Source organism: Rhea pennata, chromosome 7, assembly GCF_028389875.1.
Source record: "Rhea pennata isolate bPtePen1 chromosome 7, bPtePen1.pri, whole genome shotgun sequence".
Classification (NCBI taxonomy): Eukaryota; Metazoa; Chordata; class Aves; order Rheiformes; family Rheidae; genus Rhea; species Rhea pennata.
In genome coordinates, this window is record NC_084669.1 from 14,286,672 (window position 1) to 14,314,622 (window position 27,951).

Consider the following 27,951-nt stretch of genomic DNA (forward strand, 5'->3'; position numbering starts at 1 on the left):
TTTTGCGACGCTGCCGGGAGCGGTTTACGGCAGCGCGGGCGGTGAGGGCTTGCGCGAGGCCTGTACGAGCTCCAGCACACGAACGCGAGATACGCGCAGGTTTGGGGTCCCCCCGCGCCCCCTCCTTTTTTTTTTTTAAAGGGGCCCTGGGCGCATGCGCAGCAGCCTGGTCACGTGCCCGTTTAAACTACAGGTTCCAGCGCGCCCCGGCGGGTTGCAGTTGTCGTCGCTCGCCGTGGGCGGCTCGCAGCCGGTGCCGCGGTTGTCCCGGTTCCCGCCCCCACCCCGAGCCATGGACGCGGAGCTGGATGTCGGCTCTGCGGTCTCTGGGCTGTCGGGCGGCGCCGGGGTCGGCGCCGACCCCGACCCCGGCCCGGCCGACGAGGATCAGGAGATGGAGGGGGCCCCCAGCTGCTCGGGGTCGCGCTCCCTCCCCTTCGAGTTCGAGCGGAGCCGCTCGGACTCCAGCGGCGACGAGGACGACGACGAAGACGACGAGGAAGAGGAGCTGGAGGAAGAGGAGCTGGAGGGGGGCGCCGGGCCTCCCTTCGGGACGGACGACGGGGAGCTCGACTCGGACGACGACCGGGAGGTAACGGGGGGAGGGGGGGGGAGCGCTGAGGCGGCGGCGCCCAACGGTCGCGCCGCGCGCCAGGCCCCGCTCCCGGCGTGCCCCGCGCCGCCGGGGGCGCGTGCGGCTCGAGGCGGCGGCGCGCGCTTCCCGCTGCCGCCATGGCCGGGCCGGGCCGCGCCGCGCCGCGCTGGGGGGGCGGGAGGGAGCGACGTGCTGGCAGCAGCAGGGTGGGCAGCGTGCGCTGCCTCGGAGACGTCGTCCGGCTCGAAACGTAGCAGCTTAAAACCACGGCGGCGTTTCCAGAAGTGTTTGGTTCGCAGGCTGGACCCGCAAAGTAGCGTGCTCAGACTTGACACGCTTTTAGGTACTCCAGAAAACTCCCCCGTGCAAATTTCAACCCTTGCTTTGGCAACTTAAGCCTTCTTGTAATATGCTTTTCATCGTTATTTCTATTGCCCAAGTTCATTTTATCAGTTTAATTTGCAGTGAAATCTGTGCAAGCCGTTGGCCAGCTGGGACGGTGGTAAGCAGTGGCACGTGGGCAGTATGAATTATGAACGGCATGATGGAGGGAAAGAAAGCTCCTCAGTCTGGCTATAAGACTAGAGGAAACGTGAAAAAAAAAAAAAAGGTTACCCTTCTCAGGTAGCAAATATCCGCGAACCTCAGAGTGAAAGCCATTTCTATGGAATAAATTTGTTCTTATTCGAAGCAATAGACTTCTGATAGAAAAATTCTTGTGAAAGTCATTGTATGCTTTCCTGGTAAATGTACTTATTTATCAGAATTCAAAGCAGTCCTTGTTTCAGTATGTATTTCTGTGAACGCTGTGTATTGAAACAAGAAACAGAACTAGTTCTGCTTTTTGATTGAGGGCCCATACTTGCTGAGCACTCTTCAAATAACGATTTTGTTTGCTATTGGTAGCCACTTCAAGCTGATTTTTTGATATTTGATGGATCTGTTCCCAAGAGAGCTGTTTGTGGTTTGCTTTTCAGATGTGATTCATAAATAAGTTAGATTACCATTCACAAAAAGGTCAACCCAGAAAAGCGGGTGAAAGTCTTTAGAAAAATAACTTTTATCTGAGGAATGTTTGATCTCTTATGAAAACCTATTTCTGCAGCATGTTGACTTAGATTCTTTTTCATCTTTAATATGGTCTGAGGTTGTGATATTTCGGAGGCAAGAATCAGGAAATTTCTTGGCTTATTCTGTATATTCAAACTTGTATCAATTGTTCTGGTTTGTAGCGCATGATAAACCTCTCCGAGTTGACCCCTTACATCCTGTGTTCCATCTGCAAAGGTTACTTTATTGATGCCACAACTATTACAGAGTGTCTGCACACCTGTAAGTACTAGTATTTTCATTTTAAGAATTCAGATGTGAATTTAAATAAAAAACAGCAGTTTGGTTGTTCTTGATGAGACCTTTGTGGCTTCACAAAGGTACTTGCCTCTTCAAAGTGAGCTTGCATTGTGGTCATATTGTTCCTTGAGAGAATATAGTCATGAATATCTTAAGCATCAGAAAATCTGAAATAATAATCTTGTCAGATCAGTTTCTCCAGTAAAGAGAGGAAGAAAGACAAATGTGGCCCAAGTGAAATAAATAAATAATAAAAACACAGAGCTATTACATGCATTCTTAAAGCAGGGCTCTAAGAATTCGTAATGTGTGTGCAACTGAGAAACAAAAACTGAGTAGCACTGCTCATAATGGTCTGGAGAGTTTTCTATACTGTTGCTGATGTGAACTGATAAGTTCACAAAATCAAAGACATGGCTATGTGGAAATACCAGTTTCAGATGTGGAAACAATTATATGCATCCACAGAGCAGTAAATCCATAACCTGATTTATAGCTGGATAATCAAGAAACAATTTCTGTGTTTTTGTTTTGTTATTTTCCTCTCAGTCTTTGTGTTGTAATAACATTTTTTTCCATTATTGATAGAACTGCTGTTTTTTCCTAAAGGTATTAAATCCTTTTCTGTGAAGCTGACTCTTTAAACCATGTTTCCACCTGAGTTCGAGAATCTCTGCTCCTTGGTGCTTCCAGTCACTAACAGTTTACAAAGTCTGATTTTTTTTCTGCCTGATTTTGTTGTTTTCCTTTAATGAGTTGATATGTACCACATAATTTTCAATTGTAGTTTGTAATTTAGGAAAAAGAACAGTTAGTAATCAGGAGAGCTTTCCCCCCCCCCCTTTCTTTTTTTTTTTTTTTTAATGTGCTACTGTTTGATATCTTTGAAGTTTTCTACGAAGTGGTCTGGGAGAGTTTGAAGTGACCAAGCTAATATGGAGCTGATAGGATAGTAAGTTACTTATTTCGGATATCCTTACTTGTTAGCTTTCCTTTCTAATTCTTAGAATAGGCATAAAATACAATGGAAAGGCAGAATTATAATTTCTTACCTTAGTTTTTCTACAGAAACTGCTTGTGCAGTGTCTTTCAACAAACTTTTGTCTGCAGCAGATGTTATTCTGTTCACGTAGTTCTACTTCTGTTCTGGATAGCACAGTTATAATATTTAACATCTTCCTTTGCATAAATCAGTAGGATATTTTGACTTATAAATACTGAAGAGTGCTGTATCCTGTACAGCAAGGGCTGTGGCTTGCTTGGGTTTTAGAGTGTTCTTAAAGGATTGACTTAATTTTGTCTCAAGCACCCTTTATGTGGTTAGTCTGTATGTAATTTCTCCTCTTGTATAAACAGATGCTGTTGTATAAAGGACATGTGACTTTTATGATTTTTTTCTTTACAGTCTGTAAAAGCTGTATAGTGAGACACTTCTACTATAGCAACAGATGTCCAAAATGCAATATTGTTGTACATCAGACACAGCCCCTTTATAATATCAGGTAATAAGTTCGTGCCATTTTATAGATGTAATTTTTGTTGTAAAGTTCTACTGTTCACTTTAAATGTGTTCTTTCAGGGTTTTTTGGTTTTGTTTTACAGACTTGTAATGTTTTCCTATTTCAAGTGTCGGATCAGTTACAAGAAATGCATCACGTTCTTTGTTTATATAAGCTTCATATAGTTTCCACAATGAGAATATAATTACTCAGTTTCTTCTTTTCTCTAGTTTCTGATGTTTTCTAGCATTTTTCCTCTGCACCTCATGGTATATTTTTATGCATTTGCCCAGTATTAGAGGTGAAACTAAATCTTAACTGTTTGCTTTCATTGCCTATAAAAAAAAAACCTTTGTTTGCATAGTATTCTATTTTCAGAGTTAGTAACAAGTGTATTAGTTTCTTTAACTGTTTCTGAAGGTTTTTTCCCCCCTTCTCTATGTGGCTTCTATTATTGGAGCTCTGTTATCAAGATCTGAATATGGGAAGACAGATCAGCAACTCCATCTATCACTTGTTTCAACAGTGTATTTGGCAGCTTTGTTATGATGTAATGTAAAAGATTGTGTATTGCACCAAAATTGTCTATGCATTTTTGCTAGCTTTTTAGTGACTTAAGTACTTCACACTTCAAAAATTGAAGGATACTCACTTCCGTGTTTTTCCTGTTTTATAGACTGGACCGGCAGTTGCAAGACATAGTATATAAATTAGTTGTGAATTTGGAGGAAAGTAAGTCCCTTTCTTTATCTTATTACCATCTAAATACTGGAAAGATGGAATAGAAAAAAGAATAATTCAAAGCTCCAGTTCTACCCTGGACTCCTTAAAATAATTTTGTAATGTTTTCTTCATAAAACTAGGAGATATGGTGGAACTTGAGTATGAATCTTAATGGATTAGCTACTAAATCCATTAAACTACTAATCCAGCTACTAAAAGCTAGCAATTTTCTGACTGCTAAGATGCTATAATATGTGGTTACATGTACACCAGACATATAAATATTTGTGCAATATATTGGTGATCATTTTTTTTTAATTTTTTATCATTACAATGAAATAATAGTGATACTGAAGTTAAATTTATATTGATATTTTTGAAAGTCTTGTTCCAGATCTGCTATTGGACAAAGCAATCTTTGTGTTAGAGGTGTTTTGTTTTACTCTTTTGTCTCATGAATAAACATTTCGCTGTTTCCAGAAAAACATCAGGATAATATTCCAGTATCATGTCCTATGTTTTTGTATGTGTACAGTAAATGTCATTCTGTCTAATCATCATAGTTTATTTTTCTCCTTTGCAAAAAGTTGCTAGGACTACTTGATTCTCTCAGATGATTTTATTTTTCTCTCACTGGCATGTTTCTTTTTCTGTTTTGCTGGGTATGTTCACTGTCACATGACAATTCTTTTGAACTTGAGGAGGCAATGAATCTGGTAGTGCTGCACAGTCCGCTAGGGTGAACTGAGTGAAAGACACATGCCTAGCGGACTGTATTTAGATCAATATATCAAGAGCCTGTGTGTTTGTGCAGTTATATATGTGCAATATACATGTGTGTGTGTGTATGTATACATGTGTATGAAAATATGTAGTGTGTATACATACACACACACTCAGAGAAATGGAATCTTGACAATCAGATGGATGGAAGGATGCTGTTTTTATAACTTGCTCATTGTGCTTTATGGCTGTTTTTTCCCACCTCCAGTTTTTATTAACAAAATCTTAGTATAGGTATCTTAAGCAACCCAACATCATAGGGAATACTAGTGATTATATGATATAGGAAATACTTTAAATGCCTTTACTCGTGTTAGCCAGAATTGTTCTGACTGTGGGAAACTATATGGCTATTCTCAGCCTCTATAATATTCCAGTCTGTTCTGTGTTGTGTTTTCCCAGGAGAGAAAAAACAAATGCATGACTTCTATAAAGAAAGAGGACTAGAAGTTCCCAAACCAGGTGAGCTCTAATCACTTTAGAGGAGGACACTGTTAAGGAGATATTTGCTATAGCGTTAAATCCTAATGTCTTCCCTTGTAATACTAGTTCACAGCTGAAGAAATAGGATTATTTGTTGTTGATCACTGTGATTTGTCACAGTATTCAAGTTACAAAAATACAGAATAACACTGACAGCATTTGAAACCAGAATGTGTTTGGATTTCATTATTTTTAGTTACAGAAGTTACTCTGCCTGGAGCAAGGAAAATGTTTATCAAATGAGCATTATTTTAACTTTCTTGCCTTAATAAATAATAGAAAGTAAAAGAGAGTAAAAATAAGAACTTTAGAGTCCATTAGCAGGTGAGGGCTTGTCTTAACTGTTTTTGCTTCAAACAAACAGCTGTTTGAAGAGATGCCATGCTGAATGCTAAGAAAATGCTAGTGGTTCAGATGCACAGAATGCAATGAGTAAAGTGCTGATTTGGTGACAAAATTAAGACGAATTGCACGGGCACTTTTTCTTTGAGCTCATCTGTTTTGCTTGGTGTATGTTAGCATCTTATGCTGTTCTTACTTCAAGTTGTGTTTGCATTCCAACTATTTGGATATTTTAGCTGTCCCCCAGCCAGTTCCAGTCAGCAGAGGAAGACCTCGAAAAGTTCTGGGCTCCGTGTTCCGGATCCCACCAGAACTTGATATCTCCATACTTCTGGAGTTCATTGGGTGAGTTGTGGGTGAATGTAAGAGCAGATGCCTGATGAGAGGATGCTGCTTGTGTGTGTTAGACCGTTACTGACTCCACGGTATCACTAAATGTGTGTTTCCTCCATCTTGAATAGCAGGTAGGGGAGCAGTGTAAACTTGCTGTTGCATTAGTGGCAGTCAGCAATGCATGGCTAGATGTACAGTTAAACATTTAAGGTATTTTTCTATGAAAATAGCTTCTTGAAAGGTTAGAATTTTAAAACTTACCTGCATTTTATTTGCTTTTGACAAAGCAGTTTAATTTCAACAAACTGAGTGACAGTGGGATCTGCCTGTCCTACACACCATTAATCCCTGGAAGTGGCAGTACTGCTAATGCTAACTCTGCCAGGACTCACTTAGGTGACTAGGAGGCTCTAACGAGAAAATACTATAGTCTAAAGATAACTCACCAGGAAGATGAGCTGTTGCACTTCAGAACTGGGGGAAGGAAAGCAAGGAAACTGCATTGAATTCACCGTGATTGGAGTATTAATGTTTTGTTCAGTGCAGTTTCCTCAGGATACAGCACGTGAAGATAAGTGATTGGAATGCATTTAGTCAAAATTACAGTATATAGTGTCACTCTGATACTGTATGCCTGGGAGAGTCTTATAACTAGTCCTGCTTTGCTGAGCAGTATAGGTCATTTATAATGGCCAGATATCACCAGTGCTTAGAAACAGCATGCATGCAGCCCTGTTGCTTCTTCAGCAGGAGAGATACCTTCTTACAATGCCAGCTTCCAAGGCTTGGGGCTTAAGAGCATCTTTAACAATACGTTACAAACTTGATGCCGAGAAGGAATTTGGCAAACACAACAGTGGCGGTTTGATAAATTCAGAATAAACCTTGCTTCCTATAAATTATCTGACCAAAGCAAGCTAGAAAACCTGGGCAGCAAGAGCAGCATTCCTCTAAATATTATAGATGGGGCTAATAATACAATCTGCTATTAAATTTGTCTGATAGGTTCCCTGACTTTAAACAGCTAGGCTGAAGCTTTTGTGTCAGGAATCACCTTTAGATATAAATTGTGAGAGGGAAATTCCTGCCCAAATATTTGAGCTGTTTTCAGGAACACAGGAAGGAGAAACTGCACTGCTTTGTCCGAGTGCAGATTTAGAGGAGAGTGATTGAGAAAGGGGAGCATGGGCAAGAGCGTGGGCAATCTATAACCACTTTGATTGCTACACACAGTGGAGCCTCATTTTGTACAGGAGGGAGCAGCTTGACTGTTGTGCAACTTGTACCCTTTTACCCAGATTGTGCCTGCTTTTGGCCTGATTTTGTCTGAACAAATTGTTTGGAGAACTTGAGTATACATCATTTGTGTAATAATTTGTTACGATTATTAAGTCAAGCACTGAAATATTGTGAAATTCTAGCAGCAACGCCTGCCATCCTGATTGAACCTCACTTCTTGTAGACATAATGACTTAGTCTTTATTCCATTGTGCCCCACTTAGAATACAGAACAGACTTTCTCTGTAGATCAATTTTGGTCATGTAGTTTTTTTTTTTCTTTATTTTTTTTTAAGTGGATGAGGTGTAGGATTGCAAGAAGAGAAGAAAAGGTCTTAAAGCTAAACCAGTAGAGGACTAGGTCCAACCCCACCTGTGCTACAGAGTTTCCAGGTGAATCTATACACCTGACTTAATTTCGTTGTTCTTCACGCAGAAATACTAAATGCTCACAAGTGCATGTGAAACATTTGGAACTCACTTTAGATGCCTTAAATGGGGCATATACAGCTCTTGGTAACATTCTGGCACAATCTCTGTCTTGATCTCCTCTTTCTAAACAAGATACGATACTGCCATTCTGCTAAATAGGGCAGTATGCAAATATATTCATTTGTATGAGACCACTAAGGAAACTTACAGCTTTTGCTGCAAGGACAGAGTTGTCATAAATAGCACCATAGTCACATAGCGAGCAAGGGGAAAAAACAAGACATTATATAGCTGTTCAGTGAATGACCATTGTCTATTCTGTTCAGTGAACGCTTCAAATTTAAATAACTTTTAATTTGTAGACAAGTTTTTCTCCCTTAATGAATGCAGTGTAAAATTCATGATGTAATTAATGCAGAATCCCAGTGACCTGGTGCTCAGGCATATGATTGTTGCTCAGTTGGATATAATGCGAGCAAGCGGATGTACACAGACATAAGGTAAAATGCTTTGACTGAAACCTCTCGCTGTAAATGCAGTTATCTTGTTGCCTCAGCTGTGGTGGAATCTCATTAACTCAGGGCCCAGATGCAGTTTAAGACATACTGTTTTTGAGTCCTGTGATGGGTACCAGACAGTGCTGTGTTGGGCCAGTAGATGGCAGAGAGGAGCCCAGGCAGCGAAAGAACATTCGAAAATGCTTATACCAAGAGCCCTATGTCTTTGTCCATGATAAATTGCCTTTACATCGTAAAATCACTTTAAAATCTGAAATGAGATTTTTGTTCCAATTGTGTCCTTTTCGTGTTAAAACATTGTTTCTTAGTGACTCTATGAACAGTTTCATGAGGCTATTTTGTCTGAAGGAATAGGTACAGTTTGAATTCCTTGTAGTGAGGATACTTTTTTTTATGATTTCTCCTGCTAAAGGCTCCTGGTTGCTTTTTCTTCCTGTGTGATTCTCAGCAGGTATATTTTTCTTTTATCAGAGCAAGAGGGAGATGTCAGGAAATTTAGATTTCAGAAGAAGTATACCTGTATGTGTCCGTGTGTGAAAACAGATTGGACCATTCAGCAGAAATTTTTACTCTGAAAGTTTGTTTTCAATTGTCTGTATCGTGTCTCTACAGTATACTAAATGGTTAAAGCTTTCCCGTGGCAATGGAATTATATCAAAGAAAATGCTGAGGTGGAAAAGCTTTTCTGCCTTTGTTTCTTGATAGCTTTAAATTTCAGCAGCAGAAATTGATGATAGTTTTACTTAACCCTATCTCATGGCAGGTACATATTTTAGAGATAGAGATACATAAATTTTGTAACCTGAAGTGTCATTCTAATGCGTGATCTCCACAAACATTAGATTTTTCCTTCTGTATAAAATGGTCAGTAGAATATAGAATGATACTTGATTTTTACCTCCTCCAGTACAGTGAGTTATTACATTTCATTTCTCTCGTACATACGCCCTCGCTAATGGAATGCAGGAATAGTGAGATGTTGTGAACTGGGGATAATTCCTGGAGAAATTTTTCTATATTCAGTGTTCCCCATTTTGTACATCAGTATATAATCACTAGTTTTCATGCACAGACTGTACAAATCAACGAATTAAAGCCTCCATTAAAGCCACCTGGGAATTTGATCTTTTGCCACCTTTGTGTATGTTTCACCTTCCAAAGAAGCATCTGCTACCTTCCTAAGTTCCTAGAGAGCATTAGCATTAATACTGTGATATAAATAGTCCAGAAGGTTGACATTTGGGCCAGGAAGTCCCTGCAGTGATTGGATATGTTCTGTCAGCAACTTCTAGGTACTGTCTGTTAAAGTTTCAAATATCGAGGACAGTGAACTATGGATACCTAAACAGCATTAATAGCGCAATATAGTCCTATGGAAATGAATGTTACACTGTATATAAAATGTGACGTTAGGCTATGTTTTGTTGCTTTTTTTCCATTGCATGAAGCAGACTTTAAAGTCATAAGTAGCTGACTTCACAAGAGTGAAAGGGGGTTCCAAATAAAGAGTAGGAGAAAAAGATATATAAATTCAGTCTGCTATTATTTCGTTTCTCGATTTTAATTACAAGAAGAGCCTGGTTTAAAAAAATAAGTTTAATATGCCAGGCTCTTTATTATAATAGTGACTCACTAATTTAAGAGTTTGAAGGGTATTAATAACTGTTTACCTTAGCAATATTGATTGTGTTTACTCTTCTCTTGTTTTTCAGAGCTAACGAAGGCACAGGGAATTTTAAGGTGCATGATTTACATGATTTACTTCAAAAATATGTGTAATTTGAATGTCTTTAGTTTATCTTTGTTTTTCTTGCACTGAGTGCAACCTGAACTTTTAACCAGCATAGTAGTAACCAATCCTGGATTACAGTGTTCTTTTGAATCTATCACTGTGTAACATCATGGAGTAGGAAGAGATTAGAAATTAGGAAATTAAATTTTTCATGGGAGAATGGGAATGATACTAATAAAATCTCAACAAGGTGTTTCTAGCTTGTTATTCCTGCATCTCCCTCCAGGAGAGGCAATAGTGTGGCTTTTCTTGGAATCCAATGGAAGGGAATAGTCATTGTCTAAAAAACTGGTTTTGAAGAAGGTTGTCTGATTGTAGTGAAACACTTGTTTCTGTTGTACTGAGGAAGTGTAGCCTGAGGTATAACAATGGTATAATAAAATCAGGTGTATTTAAAAATACAACAAAAATAATTATATATTATTTTCCTAGCCCTCATAGTAGTCTTCCTTATCCAGCAATAAATTTATTCTTCTCTTGATCTCTTTGTTAACAACATTCATTGCGTGAATGGTGGCTATTCAGCTGAACAAAAATGACATTCCTCATCCTTGCTAAAGAGTGTGGCTCTTACTCCAATATAAATCTCCTTACTGAGCTGAATCAGTACAAATTTGTAGGGAAACTGCACATTGTTTGCTGCCTTCATGATTTCATAGTCTCTAATTACAGATGTTCAGAGGATGTCATTTCACTATTTTGCTAAACATTTAGAAAACAGACTATTTAGAGACAAGGAGATATAATTTAAAATTACATAGTATATATTGCGCTTAATCTTTCATTGTATTGAAATTGTAGGAATAAAAATATACAGAAAGGCATAGAATAGTGGAGTGTAAGAGACACTTAAATTGATTTAGTTAGCAGAGAAACTCCAGTTTTACTGTTTAAGAATTTGAGCAAAAAATGTTTTACTAACTTAAGCATGTATTGTCTAAATTGTTCCATTTTATTAAATTCCTTTATATTTCCAGCAGAATTGATTTCTGATCAATGTATTTTCAGGCACAAATCTGAACAGTTCAGTATGATTTCAGTTACTTACGCTATTTATAACAGTAATCACGTTATGGCAGAGCGTAGCATGCAATTTCAAACAAAATTCAAAAATACAGAAATAAGACTATTTTCCACATGAGCTGGATTATGAGTACAGTTTTGGAGATTAACCTGTAGAAGGGAAGCAATGTTCCTGAAAATGTACCCATTCAGTTTTCTTATTCATTTGTTTTTCTCTTCTGGCATTTTTTTCTCTTCTATTTCCCCTTACCTTTCACACATTTTTATTTGGCTTCTTCACTTTATATTGCCTCACATCCTTCTTGTCTCATACTTTACTTCTTTACAGTATGTTTTGTATCTTATTTATCCTGGGCCCAATAAGAATGACTGTAGGGTTGTTCAACCAGCATATTAACTTTTGTTTTCTAATATTAAAGATGTTTGTGCTAACACTTACTTCTTCAATTTTTTTTAAGGTGTATACTATTCCATAGGGAATTGTTTTGTCTTAAAAAAACAAGCAAGCTTAGCTTAACATCATTAAGGAGTGTTTTATGATTTAGGAAAGGGATTTTTTTTGAATGTGTATCCCTTTTAAGTCATAAGTACTGTCCTGCTTACTTTAACTCTAGTGTTCTGAGCATGTTGAAGATGAAAGGCTGTCTAACTTTACTCACAGCGAATATAGTTCTTTACTGCAAATAGTCTTACCAGTATGGTAGGTTTATCCATGAACTAAAGTGCCATTCAGCATGTGTATGTATTTAGATTTGGGAGATTTTTAAGAAATACTACAACTTTTTAAAATCTTAACTGCTATTTTTCTACACCATTTTAAAATTCTTTGTAGTATCTTAATTCTACTGCCTTTTTCTTTCCTTAATCTTCATGCTTTCTCGATGTCCAGGAAGTGTATTCATCAGCCTTGCAAATCCCTCTTTTAATATCCAGTTCTCACAAAACTTACCCTGATCTCTTCTTCGTATTGTTCTTTCCTCATCTGTTTATCTATCTTATTTGTCTAAACTAGACATTGTACTTCATATTTAAGAGGGCTTTCAGCTTTTATGGCAGGGGCTGAGAGAGGGGTTGAAAGGCATGCAGCAAGCATACACGTATCATCACCAAACTTGTAGTAGCGTGGGTCCCCAGATCAAGTCTGGCTGATGTTTCTAGCTCTTAAGTATATCAATCAGATTGTTCTTCCAAAACCACAGTTATTATTGGTATATATGTGCACTCATGATTTAATTGAAGGGTAGACTCTGACCCTGTTTCAAATGGGAAAGAATGTGGTGAGGCTGGATAGCAAATCCTAACTATTCAAAATCTGTTAATATGGGTTGCAATCATCTGCTCTACCTCTGTGCTTCTTCTCTTAGTCACCCATATCACCAGTCAGCTGTTTACAGTTTTATCTATGTAAGAGAAAAAACATTAAAATCGTTGAGGTTGATGTAATAGATGTTTTGTTACTGTAGTTCTCACTATGAAAATAATAGGAAAAAATATGATAATATTTCAGATCAATCTTGCCCATGTGTTCTACGCGGTAGCATATTTTAAGTGATTCTGGAATTTCATGGATTAAGTTGATACCAGCTCAATCCATAGTACTTCTGGAATGCTAAAGAACTTCAAAGCTCCATGCATTAGAGTGACATGGTTTTATTTTCTGAATTCATGTTTGACACGCAAGTGTGATTTGGGAAGAAAAAGCAGATTTTAGAAAATCTCTCTAATGTGCCCCTGAATAAGTGGTTTTATTTTCTGAAATAAAAGTTCTTAAAATTCTGTGTGATACTGATTGCTAGTGCTGATTTAATAGTAAATCTTACTCTTCAGTACTTCAGTAGTGAAAAAAGACTGAAGTCAAGCAGGTTATTTTTAAGCAGAAAGTTTGAACCCAGAGTCTAATTAATTCGTATTTAGTCCCTTTCCTATAGGTCATTGGGTAGTAGATAAGAGAAGGGTCAAATTTTTAAGTTATCTTCATCTGTTAAGTTGGACCTGTTGTAGCATTTTGGGGTTTGTGGGGGGATGATGGCTGGAAACGTGCAGTATCTTAAAATCTACTGTTTATTCTTTGCAGCCTTTGGAAAAGAAGTTTGTGCGTGTTTCAGGGGAGGCAACCATTGGACACGTGGAGAAATTTCTGAGAAGAAAAATGGATCTTGATCCTGCTTGTCAGGTAAGCCATAAAGCTGATAAGCTTCTCATAGAGTGAGGGCTTTTCTTCATGTTAACTGAATGATGTATTTGGCTCTTCTGAGTTCACTGTGGTCAATGTAGTACATATGCTTCTGATAGAATGCTTATCCATCAGAAGCTAAAAGTAATATGATTCAATGCTGTGTGCTCTTGAATGTTGTGATCCACAAAGAATAACTCTCCCAATTCACTTGTAATATGTTTAATTTCTGTATATGAATAAAGAAGAATTATAAAGAATTTCTGAAGTGTCAGGCAACGTTTCAGCAGGTGAAATCCAAAAGCATAGAAAACAAAGCATATAGACAGGAAAGTGTGGAAGCATATGAAGGCATAGACTGAGATAAGAGCTGAATAATAGTAAAATTAAATTGAATGTTGAAGGAAGCAAAACAGTGAGGAGAAGGATAAGAGAGGATGATGTTATTTGGGTTGGAAGTGTTGAAATGAAAGCTATGAATGCAAAATGTAGGCACATGCTTCCAGGTTATAATTTGGTGGAACAGAATATGAAACGAAATAATTTAACCTCCCATTTCTCAGCAAAGTTGATAGGAATTAGATGTCAACATCTTTTCAACTCTTAAGTAAGTTCCAGCAAACATTCAGTTATGATTGTTGCAGGATTTTCATAATATATAAATGATTCTTGGAACTATTGATAATTGGAAAATACAGCTGCTATTAATGAGAATAGACAAATGATAGAAGCTAAGGCTTTGGAGTTAAGGCTGTTTCATACAGTGATAATTTTCTAAGGCAATATTGTGGGCCCCACTAACGAGTCTTCACTCGTGCTACTTATCACTTCTGTGGTTACAGAACAAATTAGATATAAATTGTTCACCATCCTGAAGAAGTAATGTATTTTCATTTACTGTTTTTCTCTGGTAAGAGTCTCTGTAGCTTCTTTGTCATGTAGTGATGACTTAATATCATGAACCAATAAAAACTTTCTCCAAATGAGGCTAAGGAAACCTTTTACATTAATGGTGTTGTGGCTTATTTGAGGTGAAGAAATTGTCTTATTTGTCCAGGTTTTCTTAAGCATTATACTGTAATCTCAATTTTCAGAAACACTGAGCATCCATAATGAAAACCGCAGGTGCTAACCTCTCAAAATCAAGCTAGACCTATGTTTTGGATATCTTTCAGATTGTGCAATTTTTAAATTGTCTGATAGAGTTTACCTGAGAAATTGTTTTCTCCTTTGTTGCTTTCTGCTTGGACTTCACCAGCCAAGAAGTAATCCACTGGTAATGAAGAAATGTTATTTTATCTAAGAAATGACTGATGACTTTACAGACTTCCTTTCTCAAGATGATATTGCTAGATGCTGACCAAATGTCATATCTCTACTAGTAACCAATACACTATTCCGGAGTAAGGTAATAAGGTACAATGCTTGGCTAATTCTAACTCAGGCAGAGCTTACACAGAAAAGGCCAAACTGAAAGAAGTGTTAAGTCTGCTCCAATTCTTCTACAGTCAAATCTTTTATCTGTTTTTGTTTGTTTGTTTAACTAATCCTTTTTTCTACTTGTTTTTTCCTTTGGTCACTAGAAACATGTAGTTTTTCAGGCCACAAATTGAACGTTTTCAGTATGTATATTCGGGCCTATTTTTGAAAGATCAGAGAATTAAGAAAATGAAGCAGGAATTATTTTTTTCCTATACTGATTCATCATTTCTGTGCCATGTGAGGACTTAAGAGCAAGGAAGTACATGTACCAAACTGTCGTCATCTTATTGTAGTATGCAAAACTGAAGCTGATAGTTTGCTGGTAAAGATGTAGAGAGAGAAGGAGATGTTAGATGTGTCACTGAAGATTAAAAATACTGGTGAATCATGTCTTACTCCAGCTTCCAAGGATTGCTGATGAAATGCAGACAGTAAAACTAAACTAAGGAAAAAAATGAATATAGATCAGCACAAACAGAAGCATTTAGGGAAATACATTGTCAGTCAGGTGCACAAAGAATACAAAGAATGGAAAAGTGAAGGGTACATAGCTTATTCATCAACCTGCATAAGTGAGGTGGATTGTGGTTAATGAAAATGTGAAATGATAAACCATCTCTGACTCACGTGTGACAGTATATATAAATCCAAAGGCAGTTTTGAAGCTGCTATCTTTTTTTTCTAGTCTGGAGTCTGAAAGCCTCAAATTGTTTGCTGATTTTTGCATTTGAGTTTGCAAATGGATTATGATTCAAATTTGCTAGTTTATTTGAAAGGTTAAGGCTTTGTTTATTTTCATCTATGAGTTTGACTGACACACCAGTTATGCTTTGTTTTGATCTCTGTGCTTTGGACAAGAATTTTCTGTGTGTATACAGATATTTCTAATTAGAAGGTCTTGAATATTCTAGTTGGAATTTGTTTTAGGGGAAATGTTGAGATTTTTGAGAGACTTTTTAGGATTGCTAGTCATAGTTAAGTAGGTAACATTCAATTTGAACTAAATAGAGGCGATTTTGTATGGAACCCATGGGAAGCTTGGCTTCAACATCTGATGTACATCTGTACAGTTTGTGTTTTGCCTAAGAATGGAGAGAAATTAATGGGATATATTGTTTCATTTGAATCATCCTGCAACAACGTTATCATTTCTTGCCAGAGGTAGCAAAATAATCCCTTAATCACAAAGCAGAGACTTGCAGCTCATCTGATCTGAATATATTAGTGTTGTTTATGGGATAAAAATGTTTTGTAATCAGCTGTGCATTCCTGAAAGTATGTATGGAGACTGGAACCTACGGGGAAAGATTGGAAGCAAGTCTGTGCTCATACTGTGCAGTTGCTGATAGATGCATCTGATATGTTGGAAGAGTAAATAGCAGCTAAAGAAACAGAAGGTTTTGCCAGCTTTAGGATAATTAGCCCAAATACTCAGGCTGACCTCTAAAATTTCATTTTGTTTGCACTTCCCTGGATAATATGAGTTGTCGTAGAAACTATGGATGGAAGAATAATGATTTCTGGGGCAAATTTACCCTTGGGATGAGCCTTATATGGGATGTCCTGTATATGAATTTCCAATTTTATCTTCATTTTACTTGATATTAACTTCTAATTGTCTGTTATCATGGCTTTTAGAGAAATAGCTCTTGTGTGCAGCAAACATGACACCTAATGAAAATAAATGACATAATGGAAAGACTTCTTTATTTTACTAAGAATTTTGTCAGGTATGGCTGAGTTATTTGGTAGCTGCACGTTCATGTTTCCTTTCACCAGAAGGTCAAACTCTATTTGCTGCTATCTCACTAGCTGTCAGTACTAGTTGGCTTTAATTTCACCAGTTAGCCGAGACTATACTAGATCTATATCACTTGTGGTGATGGTGCCTCTTTTGTACATAGAATATATTAATTTCTTTATGGCATAAGGATATCTGTGACACAGATACTTTGCAGCTGATTTCCATACTTTAGCTAGCATTTTTTTCATTATGTATTTTATTCTCTTGTCCTTACAGAGTGAATTTTTGCATAACAATTACCAAGGAGAAATTCAAACTGTGGTACTAGAATGAGGAAATCAGGCATTTGGTATTCAGAGCACTCCAAGGAGGTGGATGTGAAAAAAACGTTCTCCATAATTTATTTGAAGACATTGAATCTTTAATGACTATCATTTGGAACCAGGACAGTAGGGTTAACAATGGAGTATTTCCAAACAAGGATTCTGATTCTGTATTGCAAGATGGTCAGCAGTTGCCACAATGTCTTTATAGCCTATATTAGGCAAAGTTTGTGGGGGAGGGGGTTCTATTTTTGTATAGAATACATATGTGTGCATGCACACATGTGCGTGCCCACACACAAAAGCAGTTTTCAGTACCTTATGGTATAAATAATTATAGGCTTATAACCCCAAAGTAATTAGTCTCACATATCAGCAGAAAGCATAGGAGGCAAGCCTCTCTTCCTAGAGTAATAATTATATAGCCTAGAATGCAAGGGAATCAGAGGAGAAATAACTGTAGCCAGCTTTCAGAAAGAAAAAAATACCTGTTTCTTTCAGGTTCTGTTTTTTAAATATATCAAATATTGGTGTCAACCAAAAAAAATCATTATTAGTATCAGCAATTCATCAAAATTAATGTTATGTCCAGGTGAATTTTTTACATCCTGATTTCTTCCTAAAGCTAAAAGCAGAAGTAATACTAAGCAGTTTATATCTTTTGCCAATTTTGGAACCATTGTTTAAAATTCAGTCTAAAGGGGATGGAGTATTTTGCATAGTTCTCATACTACAAATTAAGTGAAGTAATCTAATCATGTTGTTCTGAGAAGGCATTCTGCTCCTTAGAGGCTCAGAATGAAGTCAACTAGCATGAGGCATAATTCTGAATTTTTTCATGAAGAACAAGAGAAAAAGAGTGGATGAGTATGCAGAAAAGCAGAAATCCAGACAAACTGAATAGCTGAAGCGGAGAAAATGGTGTATCCTGTAGTGCGATGCAGCTATATAACCATGTAAGAGAATATGTAATGATATTGCAGTATGCTTCCTGGCTACTGCAGTGGCAAAGCGCAGACTTGTCCTTTGCAGAAAGTTGTAGGACAACTCATTGTGAATGCTCTTAACTCTAAATTAGAGTTTGGTCATTGTAATTAATTCACAGATGGGAGCCCTCTCATTTCTCTGCTTAGGAATTGCTTATAAATAACTAAGCTGCATTGTGGAAGAGTGTGACTGTGTAGGCACAGTTTCTTGGTGACACCTAGTAAATCCATAGTAATTTTGTAAAGAAATCTATAGTCCGCAATAATCAAGGCAAAAATTTCAGAACCTCTAGTTCTGAATTAGCTATCGTTTCCCCAAATAACTGTTCTTGCGGAGAGTTGCTTAATGTAAGTGACTCCTCCAGAATTGCAGGCATCGTTGACATAGTTTTGCTGCAGCGGAGGACATTACTTAGAATTGCTGAACCTGCCCTTCACTTGTATCACGGAAGCACTGACTGCATTTTGAAGAAGGGCTGTGTGAGACGCTTGCTGACAGTAGCATGCAGTGAACTGTTTTATTCTGTTCAGCCATTTCTCCCAAACCAGTCTTAGTAAGCAGACAGGCGTTTTGTCACTCAGGATAAGTTTGAGGGTAGCACTCTTTAATTTCTTGCCAGTAGCACAAGATAACTTAACATTTTTCGGAGCTGATGAACAGCACTGGATGTTTGTGAGAGAATTTTGATGTGTATGATCTAAGTTCCCATTGAATCTATCACAGCCATTACAAAACAGCTTTTTTTTCCAACAAAAATATTAAACTGTTCCAGAAGTGAGCCTTGATTCTATCTTGGGAAGGTGTAGGCAGGGGAGGACATTAGTGCTGGGCCTGCTAAATGCATTTGGAAAGCAAAAATAGAAAAGTCTTTAGTGTCCAAGATGCTAGAATAGCGCTCATCTCACCAGCACTGGATTTACTTTGTGAAATACCAAATGTAAAGTGCTTAGAAACTGTTTTGCTAGTCTAGGGATAGGTTGAACTTCTTGACCATGTTTGTGTTCTTTCACAGGTAGACATAATCTGTGGTGATCACCTACTAGAGCACTACCAGACATTGAGGGAAATTCGTCGAGCCATAGGAGAGAGTGCAATACAGGTAGGTGGAGAAGCCTTTGCTCTTGGTTTTGCGTTTTAAAATAGAACACTTCTTTGCTAAGCTGTCAGGTAGCACCAGTTTGTCTGAAAAAGTGACGTACAAAGTCTTGTCAGTTTTGCACAAAGTGTTCTTTGTAAACAGAGTTGAGATGTATACCACATTTTAAGAGTATTCTTGACTGTTTGATGTTGATGTTCTGGATATGAGCTTTTTCTATTCTGAAACAAGTTGTTATCAGGCCAGGAATAAATTATATCAGCCTTTCTTTCCATTAACATTTCTTGTCATCCTTCCTGGTGATAGTATCATTGTATGAAATCAAAGGATTGAAGCTTCCCAAGTAGACTTGCCTTGTGACTAGGTCAGAGAATCAAACTTTCATGTAAAAGCACAAACCAAAGATGTAGAGTAATGAACACAATCATGTGTATTACACAGCTCCTGAAAGCAGCCTGGCTGTATAGCCAACTATTTCTTGTTGATAACTTAATGGCTGCTGCTGGCTCTGCAAATAATTAAACATTATTTAATTCCTTGGGAATCTTTGGAAGTAGTTTTGTAGTGGGAAGGGTCACACTGTTTTAGAAGTGCAACAGCAACAACACGGTAGCCTGTCCAGTGCAGAATAGGATATAGATGTAAACTATGATGTATGGTAACCTCTGTATTAATCAAAATCTGGAAGTCTAATGTGATACTGACCTAAATCTTACTAGAGAAGGGTACTCTTGCTGTATCATATTTGAAGAGCAATCTAAAGACTTGGCATAAAGGCTAAAGTAGTTGCAAACTTAGTTCACTTGAGTTGCTTGCACACACACAGGCAAAATACTGTGCATGCCTTTTACTGCAGTGCTGACAGACCTTAAAAATCTTTGAGACTTACGAACTTTCATTTCAGTTTCTGCAGTGAAAGAGAATAATGTCAAGCCTGCAGTCTTGGCTGCTTACAAATAGTACAAAGAAAAACTGAAAATGCGGTTCTACAGGGGATGAGGGGCAGAAATTGGGAGAAGGAAAAGCCTCAACAACTCACTTCTCAATGAACTGATTATAAATAAATGCAGCAATGAACATGGTGATGAAATACTGTCTACTAAAAACTTCAGTAAACATCAAGGGGATGATTCTGATGGTTTTAAACTTCATCCTCATACAAAAGCTTTTCGTGAATTAATAATATTATTGGGGAAAGACTTTAAGGAATACTACATTGACTTAATTTCTTCCCTGAAATAGGTTTATGTGACTAAAGTTTAGTGACTAAATATCAGTCAGCAGCTCCAAGAATAGAACAGTCTTGAGATGCATTCTGCAGGGATAAATCAAATGTTGTTACTACAAAATCAGTAGGTTAGTAATGAATTCTAGCAAGCCTATTAAAGTGGGCAAACAGAGAAAGGTCTTTACCTTTCTGAAGTCCTGTGTTTTGAAAATTTTGAAGATGAAGTTCAACCTTATTTATTTTTTTTTTTTATTTCGTTGCAAAACCTGTTAAGATGCCAAAGAGTTAGAGTAGCTATGTTACAAATAAAACACGGTTCTTTTAGTGATATTGAAGTAATTGTGACACTTCTTCAGGTGCTATGTTCTTAATTTGCATTATTCTTCAGAAATAAGAGGGTGCATTTCTAATGCAAATATCTTGAAAAATGTTTTCAGACATGAAAGACCAAGTCCACAAATGATAAGAGTTTGTTTTCCTCTCCCTTCCCCAGACCCGAAATTCAACGAGGGGAATGGTTGTCCTGGCCCAGTGATACAACTACTGCACAGGGACATTTGATGGATTTTATAGTAAGCTCCTAAGACATCTTGTGCCATCGTATCCTTCCAGCCTCAACAAACCAGTGTTGGAGCTTGGAACGCCCCTAACAGCATTCACTAGGATGCAGAATCACTTCTCAAAACTGTCATTATCATTTACCTCTTTGAGGTTTATTATAGATATTATGTGCTAAGAGAACAGTTTCAGTAGCTACTTGTGCAATACAAAGTCATTTAAAGAAATAAACACTAGTTTTGATTTACATGAATTTTATGAAAATATGAAAATAACTACACTTCTGAATCGCATTTTTCACTTGCAAGTTCATGTCAGCAGTTAGTCTTACTGATGGCTGAGAAAACTGATTTCAAAACTGCAGATAAGTTTGTTTGCCAAAGGCTTTACTTTTAACATGTATTCTTTGCAACACTTTCACTAGAAGGATTTCTTTAAATTTGCTAGTCCTAGCAGTGCCACATAAGTGCCATACAATTTGTTAACGACTTGATTCTTCTGGGCCATGATCATTTTAATTCTTTAGGGACTTTCCATCCTTCTAAATGATTCTTCTAAATTTTCAGAGTGATGTTTTGTGAAGATTTTGGCCTTTTCTGCTGAGTAATAGTATGTAATGATACCTCAGATCTTCAGTAAGTTAAAGCCTCCTACAGATGCAAGCTAGCGGGCTTTTAACTGTTCTGAGTAACTACTGCCTTTCCAGTAGTGTTGGAAGATCAAGCATGATCTGATGGGAAAATAAATTTCCTGGTCACATAGTAACATGTTTTGGCTCTTTTAATCAGACAATATATATCAGATGTAATTAATTAGTATAAAATGAAGTGACTTTGCTTGATTTTTGAAACAGTGTATATAACTTATGGAGTTTACTGCAAGGAGAAGTCAGACTGTTACAGAAATTTTAAAGACTCAATAATTTTGTTACCAAGCATTTAGATCAGTCTGTAAATATGAATTTGATCAAGTAGCTGAGGAAGGAAGCCTGTTGTTAAATGATATTCCCAGATAGTTATTTTCTACATTACATCCCTCCCCTCTGCTGAACGAATGTAGTATGATCCAGGCTGCTAGTTACTTTCACCTGTCTGAAATTGGCCTTCTCACAGAGAGCTCTGCATCTCTGACAGATATAATGAGTGCAGACATGGGAAAGGCTAAAAAGGGTAGCTTCCTTGTTGCTGGCTCTTGGCAGAGGTCTTGCAAATTTTACTCTTTGTAACTCTAATATTTTTGTAACCCAATGCCGTTGTATTCTTTTAGCATCTCCTGAGCTAAAGAGATGCTTTAGCTCAGGAAGATCTGTGATCTAATTTAATTACTCTGACCTTTTAGCATACCTCTGTTATGGAAGTGTTGTGTGCTCTGTGGGGTTATTAAATTCGAGAAGTGAGGCGCTCTTTGTTGCTGCAGCTCTTACAACATCAAAGGACATACATACTATGATGTTTCTGTTTACCTGCTCCACTCTAAAGTTTAGAATTGAGTGTAGCAGGTGAGATCCTTTACAGTTTGTTCGCTCAAGTTCACAAATGTCTGGCAAAGAACACTTGAGGGTTTTGCTTTATGAAAGGGTCATATTTCATTTTGCTTTTCTTTTGGGCACATCTGAGTTATCCTGATTTGAGTAAGAGCTCATTCTCTGTTTGGATTTCCCCTAAGAATAGTATCCAGATAAGGCAGCTGAACATGTATACAAATGTATAATATTTTTTAAAAAATGAATAATTACAGAGTAAGTGGATTAACTTGCAGCTTGTCTTGGTACAGAAGTAATTGCAGTCAGTTTGGCTTTTGGTTTAAAAGTGGTATTTCCTGTGTGGATAGGTTATTTCTTTAAGTGTACTACTGACAAGTTGCCCCTTTGAAAACTCATTCTTTAAAAGAGCATTTTTTAGCATTTTTTCTTGCAAATATATCTTCCTTTACAAAACTCTGCCATAATGAAAAACAGTATTACTGACCACAGCTCTCCAAAAAAGGAAGCTTGAAATGTGTTTTATTCTCTCAACTGAAATAACCAACAACTACAAGGAGTAAGTATACCTTTGTGAAGGTAAAACAGGATATTATGTGCCAGGAGGTTGATAAGCATCTCAGAAGTATCTATTCTTAGTGAGAAGTGAGGATGAGCACGATCCTGTCTTCACATTGCAACATAGTCATCCTACTTTACCCATTTGCTCAGTGCCTGATACAAATAAAGGCACCTGCCTCTTCGTGGTATTTTTTTGGAAGTAGCAGTGGGTTCCCAGTAATTCACGGGATGAAAAGAGAAAGTGCCAGGTCACTAACTTCTAATAAAACAGGAATAAAATAACTTCTTGCATTCCTGTCCATTGAAGTTAAGATTGGTTGGCACCTACCCTATGCTAAGCCCTCGTTTGTCATTGTAAGCATCCTTTAAGGGAAAGTGAAATGGCTGCAAGAGACTCATGGGGCATATTTGCTGTTACTCTGAAGTGCTTGTATCAACCATACCTGTAGAGTTAGAGAAAATATATATATATAAAAAATAATATTTTGCAGCCTGTATTTAGTCTCCTTCTATGAATATAGTGATGCACCACTCATTTTTCAGCATGACCTTCTGGTTGTTTTTGAAGGTTCTTATAAAAGAATACTTCGGCCCAATTTTCTCATGGCTTGTGCTTTAATCCCTTGTTCTGATCATCAGTCTTGAACATGCGACTGACGTCAATTAGGAAGGCCTTTGGATTTGATTTGTAGGTGTCAAAAGTTCTTGGATTGAAGAGTGATTAAGTAAGTTCATGGAAGAAATTTCGCCAGAATACACCAAATGCAAAACTACAACCTCTTACTCGGATGTTTCAGAAACTTAAAACTTTGGAGGCTGAAAGAGTTTTCTGGGAAGGTAGCACTGCATATTTGCCCTTTCCATATATTTTTATGTAGGCTTTCACCATTGGGCTAGATATGCTTTTGGTCTACACTGCTATGGCTATTCTTAGGACTTTAAATTTTAATTTTATTTATTATCACTATTGTTTTTGTTGGCTCCTCCTTTGGTGCTGTCTTTTCCTGACTTAGAATATAAATCTCTTCTTTAAGTAAATGACGGTATCTATAGCCACAGATTGAGTTTTGAGCCTAAATGAGCATGCTGGCTAAGTTAATCAAAGTTATTGCTCTTGGAAATCTGATCTCCTTTGTTATGAATCTGTGCATCATATTTGAAAACTCCAGTAGCTGTTCCACTTTCTTTTTTTCCTCAGATAACATGCTGCAACATTTTTCTTTCCAAAACAGTAGCTTTATTTCCCAGGCTGCCAAACAGACCTAAGAAACTGGACACTATAAGGCAGATTAAATAGTTATACTCAGCAGCTATTAGGTGTGTGGGATTTTTTTTTTCTTTTGCTGAAAAAGCATTGTGGTACTACAGGCAAAACAAAGCTGCTTTTCTAGTAAGAGGTCATCTTTCAGACAGATAATGAAGGTATTAACAGGCACAGTCTGAAAAGAATTGTCAAGGGAAGAAAAAGAGCATGGCATGGAAAAGTAAATTCTGTTCTGCTGATTCTTTTTGAGATCAATTCCTTAATTTTAGGTTTCTTCCAATGCAAAATCATTCAGAGACTTCTGTAAGCAGTTGTTGCAACCAGCCAACATTTTTTTACATAGAGAACAAACTATTCATTTTTTTTAAAAAAGGGTGTTTTTCCAGAACACATTGAGACTGATGTAGAACTTTCTACCATGACTTTTTTATACCATAGAGTTGGCAAAGTAAGGATTTTTTTTTTTAATGTGCTGCTGTATTCTTTGTGCAGAACTGTGTAATTTATCTGGAACATATGCTATTTCAGCTCCTATATGCAAGTAGATCAAAATACCAAAACAAAAATGCAGTAGAAATTCTAACATTTATTAAAGCCTGTCCATAAAAACGAGTCTAAGGCAACAGGTCAGATAACCAGTGAATCAGCAGAGGGAACAGGTTTCGGAGGTGGAAGCAAACTGAGCGCTAGACCTTTTACCAGCTGTAGGTGAATCAAGTGATATAAGTAAAACAGACTGTAGTGAGACAGGAAATATCCAGTCTTGCAGGTGAAGGTGTTCTATTAACTTAAGTGGAGCAGTCTCCAGAAGGAGAGAGCCGTGACATAATTTAAAAAAAAAAGACGGGGAGGAGGGGAGGTTGTCCTTTGTATTCATTGCTTAATAAATGTGTAGTACTAGTCTGGGCTTTTTCAGTATAGTGACATTATTTTAGGAGAAGAAGTGGATGGGGAGAACATTGTGTCTCAGGAAAGCAAAAAACATCCCAGAATTGTCACTGGAAAAAGAGAGAGTAAACTCATGAAAGAGGTATGCCTGTGATTTCAGACTCAAGTATGCAAAAATCCTTCAGGTTTATGGAAAAGACTGTTATATTGTTGAATGGAAAAGACGGTTCCTACCCAGGATCAATATAACTATATTCCTCAACTTGCTTTCAGAGCAGAAACAAAAGCAATAGCAGGAAAAGAGTGTGAGGCAGTCTGAGGAAACCTTGCACCTTTTCTCCTCCTCAATCATTACAGGCACAAATCTTGAATCAACAGTCCCTGAACAAATACTGCTGGGATGAAATGATATAAGGCACGTAGTCAGGGGTATGCCCTGAAAACAGGGAGTATCACTTGCTGTGTGTGGATTGATTTTGTTGATAGCAGAGGAATTAAAAGAAATTTAGTTATGCATCCAGAATTAGGAAGAAATGGTAAGCTGCTGGCATGAGTTCCCTTAACTTGTTCTGTGTAAGGAAGCAATCAGCAACACTGCTGTAAGAGAATTATATTAATTATATATTATTGAAGTATTCAGGACTCTGGTTAACTTGTAGGCGTATAATTATGTAATGATTTCATATTCTAAAAAGTTTTGCTTTTTATATGATCTTTCATGTCGCTTTTCTATCTTTTTTACCCTAGTTGTAAGAAGCAAAAGTGATCTGCTAGAGCCATCAGTGAACTTAGTGAAATTAAGATTAGAAGTTGGGATTCAAATTTTATGCTCAGATAACAAAGTCTTTTCTTCCCCATTTTTCTGCACTACATTTCTGTGTCTTTTTAACTTTTGGTGACTGGAGTTGAAGACCAGATTTTTGACAGTTCCTTCTAAAACTATTTAGTTAAATTTTTTTTTCCTGTCTTTCAGTATCTCATAAAAAGCAGCATGAGTTGTAAATGGAGCCTATTATATGTATAGAAGACAGCTCCCTTATAGCTTTAAAACAAAAGCAAGTACCAATTTTTACCTTTTTTAAAGAAAACAAACAAAAAAACTCCATCTCAAAGAGGAGAGGGGAATATATTTCTCTGCTTTGATATTTCAAAATTTGTACTTGCCATATGGAAGGGGAGTGGAATAAAATGCTGAATGAGGTTGAAGCCGAGGTCCTGCCACAGAATGACCATCTTTCCTGTCAGGTACTTCCTTCACTGTCTGGTATGAAAAAGTAGTATGATGATACAGTTTCTCTCTCTTCTCTCTAGGATGGTTTACTTGTACTGCACTATGGCCTTGTGTTAGCACCACTACCAGTAACTTAAAGATTGCTAGAATATCAGATGGTGAAACAATCCAAAGTCATCGAGCTTCATCAGTGCTGTCTCTCACCAAAGAAGGCCATCTTATTTCCAGTGACAGGAAGCAAGTAAAACAAACCACCACTAACTGCTATGTACTTGTAATTTAACACCTTACTTTACCACTGTAAAAATTACAGCTTCTATAAGTACAGCTACAGATGTTGCTATGGTTAGTATTACAAATTACTGTCTTCAAATTTCACTCAGCTCAGGGAACTTAAATGCTCAGACTTGCTGCATTTTTTTTAATACTTTGTAAAACCCCAAGATCTCACAGCGTTAACTGCCTTTTTTTCTCTAAGCTATGAGATATTGCATACTTTTGAAGTGTCTAGCTGGAATGGTACTCTCAGGGATGATCCTGTCAACAGTGTAGTGTTTTCTGTGGGGGAGACAGTCATTTCCCTAAAAAGAGTGTTCTGTGATCATCTGTCTTCAGAAGTGATTTGGGGAGAAAAGGGGAATTTTCCAAATTCAGACCAAAATAGGTAGAAAATCACAAGCATTGTTTTTTTTTCAGAAGTAGCATTAAATTTAATTGTTTTTCTTCAAGAAAGACAATTTTGTTTGCACTGCAAATATATTTGGTGATAGTTTGACTTAAACCAAATAGTGGATCATGTATTTGTAGTCTTACTGGAAATGAGCCAGCTGGTTAAACTATGCATGTTTAAAAAAAGTTAAAAATGTAGCGCTTCTTTCTACCTGTTTGCTCTATATAAAATAATCATTATCAGCCTGATTCTGCTGTCATGTAAAATCTGTCAACAATTTTGACAGGCAAGAGCACAGATCCTCTTTCATTTCAGCAGATCGTTCTAGCAGCAGTGAAAATGGTAGCTCTTGCAGTCTTTCTAAAGCATATTAATACATTGTTGTAGAGACTATGGATGAGGATGTTGAGCAGCATAATATACACCTGTTACTCCCACATTCACAAGAAGGTATTAGGTAAATTTAGTTTAAACATATTAAAATACTAAATTTTGTGAAAACTGTAATATTTAAAAATCCTGTTCTGTTCAAGACTCATAGCTTCGTGCACAGGATTAAGAACCAGAACTTTGTATGTTGTGGTCTTGCTGCACACCAGGTCATAAATGTGGGGATTCGTGAAAGCTACCTTTAGGCATGGGAGACCAGGCTCCCTCTATGGTTGGCATAGAGGAAGGGAGAGGATTCCTCTGCAAGGCGTTTCAGAGCACCTAATTTAACTCGCATGCACTTGCCCTCTGTCATATTCACTGCTATGCAGTCAATCTAGAGGGAGACCAGCGTTCTCTGTCAAAAGAAAGTTTTCGTGAATCCTTCCTCAGGTCTTTTCAATAAATATTTGGGTTTGCCTGCGAAGATGACACTATATATATAAAAAAAAGGTGATGTTCACTTGAAGTAATTTTTGTGATGCTTCTAAAAAAAGGGAAAACAAAAACATTTGTAACCACAATTTACTATTTTACTTTCAAAGTTTGTATAAAAGTAGTGTTTAAAATGCAGCAGAAAATGAGATTATTTTGTAAACACTTTGTGAGTTGTGTTGATAAGAGATTATATATTGTAACAGTAAAATAAAGTTTATTTTAGCTGATTTCAAATTCAGGTCTCATTT

The 27,951-nt window shown here is 37.3% G+C and overlaps 1 protein-coding gene across 7 annotated transcripts; it reads left to right on the top strand.

Moving 5' to 3' along the window:
* The first annotated feature begins 22 nt into the window (after window positions 1-22).
* On the top strand, window positions 23-27,930 carry PCGF6 (polycomb group ring finger 6). 7 transcript variants are annotated; one of them, XM_062579542.1, is made up of 11 exons: window positions 24-592; window positions 1,828-1,927; window positions 3,351-3,447; window positions 4,121-4,176; window positions 5,353-5,412; window positions 6,012-6,120; window positions 10,049-10,076; window positions 13,226-13,324; window positions 18,873-18,959; window positions 20,678-20,756; window positions 26,247-27,930. In XM_062579542.1, the coding sequence occupies exons 1-10, from the start codon at window positions 155-157 to the stop codon at window positions 20,717-20,719; spliced, it is 1,116 nt and encodes a 371-aa protein (XP_062435526.1). In that variant the 5' UTR covers window positions 24-154; the 3' UTR covers window positions 20,720-20,756; window positions 26,247-27,930. The 7 variants fall into 7 exon arrangements, 4 of the variants coding, with proteins under 4 accessions (XP_062435526.1, XP_062435525.1, XP_062435527.1 ...); XR_009958892.1 differs by lacking the exons at window positions 20,678-20,756; window positions 26,247-27,930 and adding an exon at window positions 14,583-14,740 and having other exon boundaries at window positions 23-592; window positions 18,873-18,950; XR_009958891.1 differs by lacking the exons at window positions 20,678-20,756; window positions 26,247-27,930 and adding an exon at window positions 14,583-14,732 and having other exon boundaries at window positions 23-592; window positions 18,873-18,939.
* Window positions 27,931-27,951: the final 21 nt, after the last annotated feature.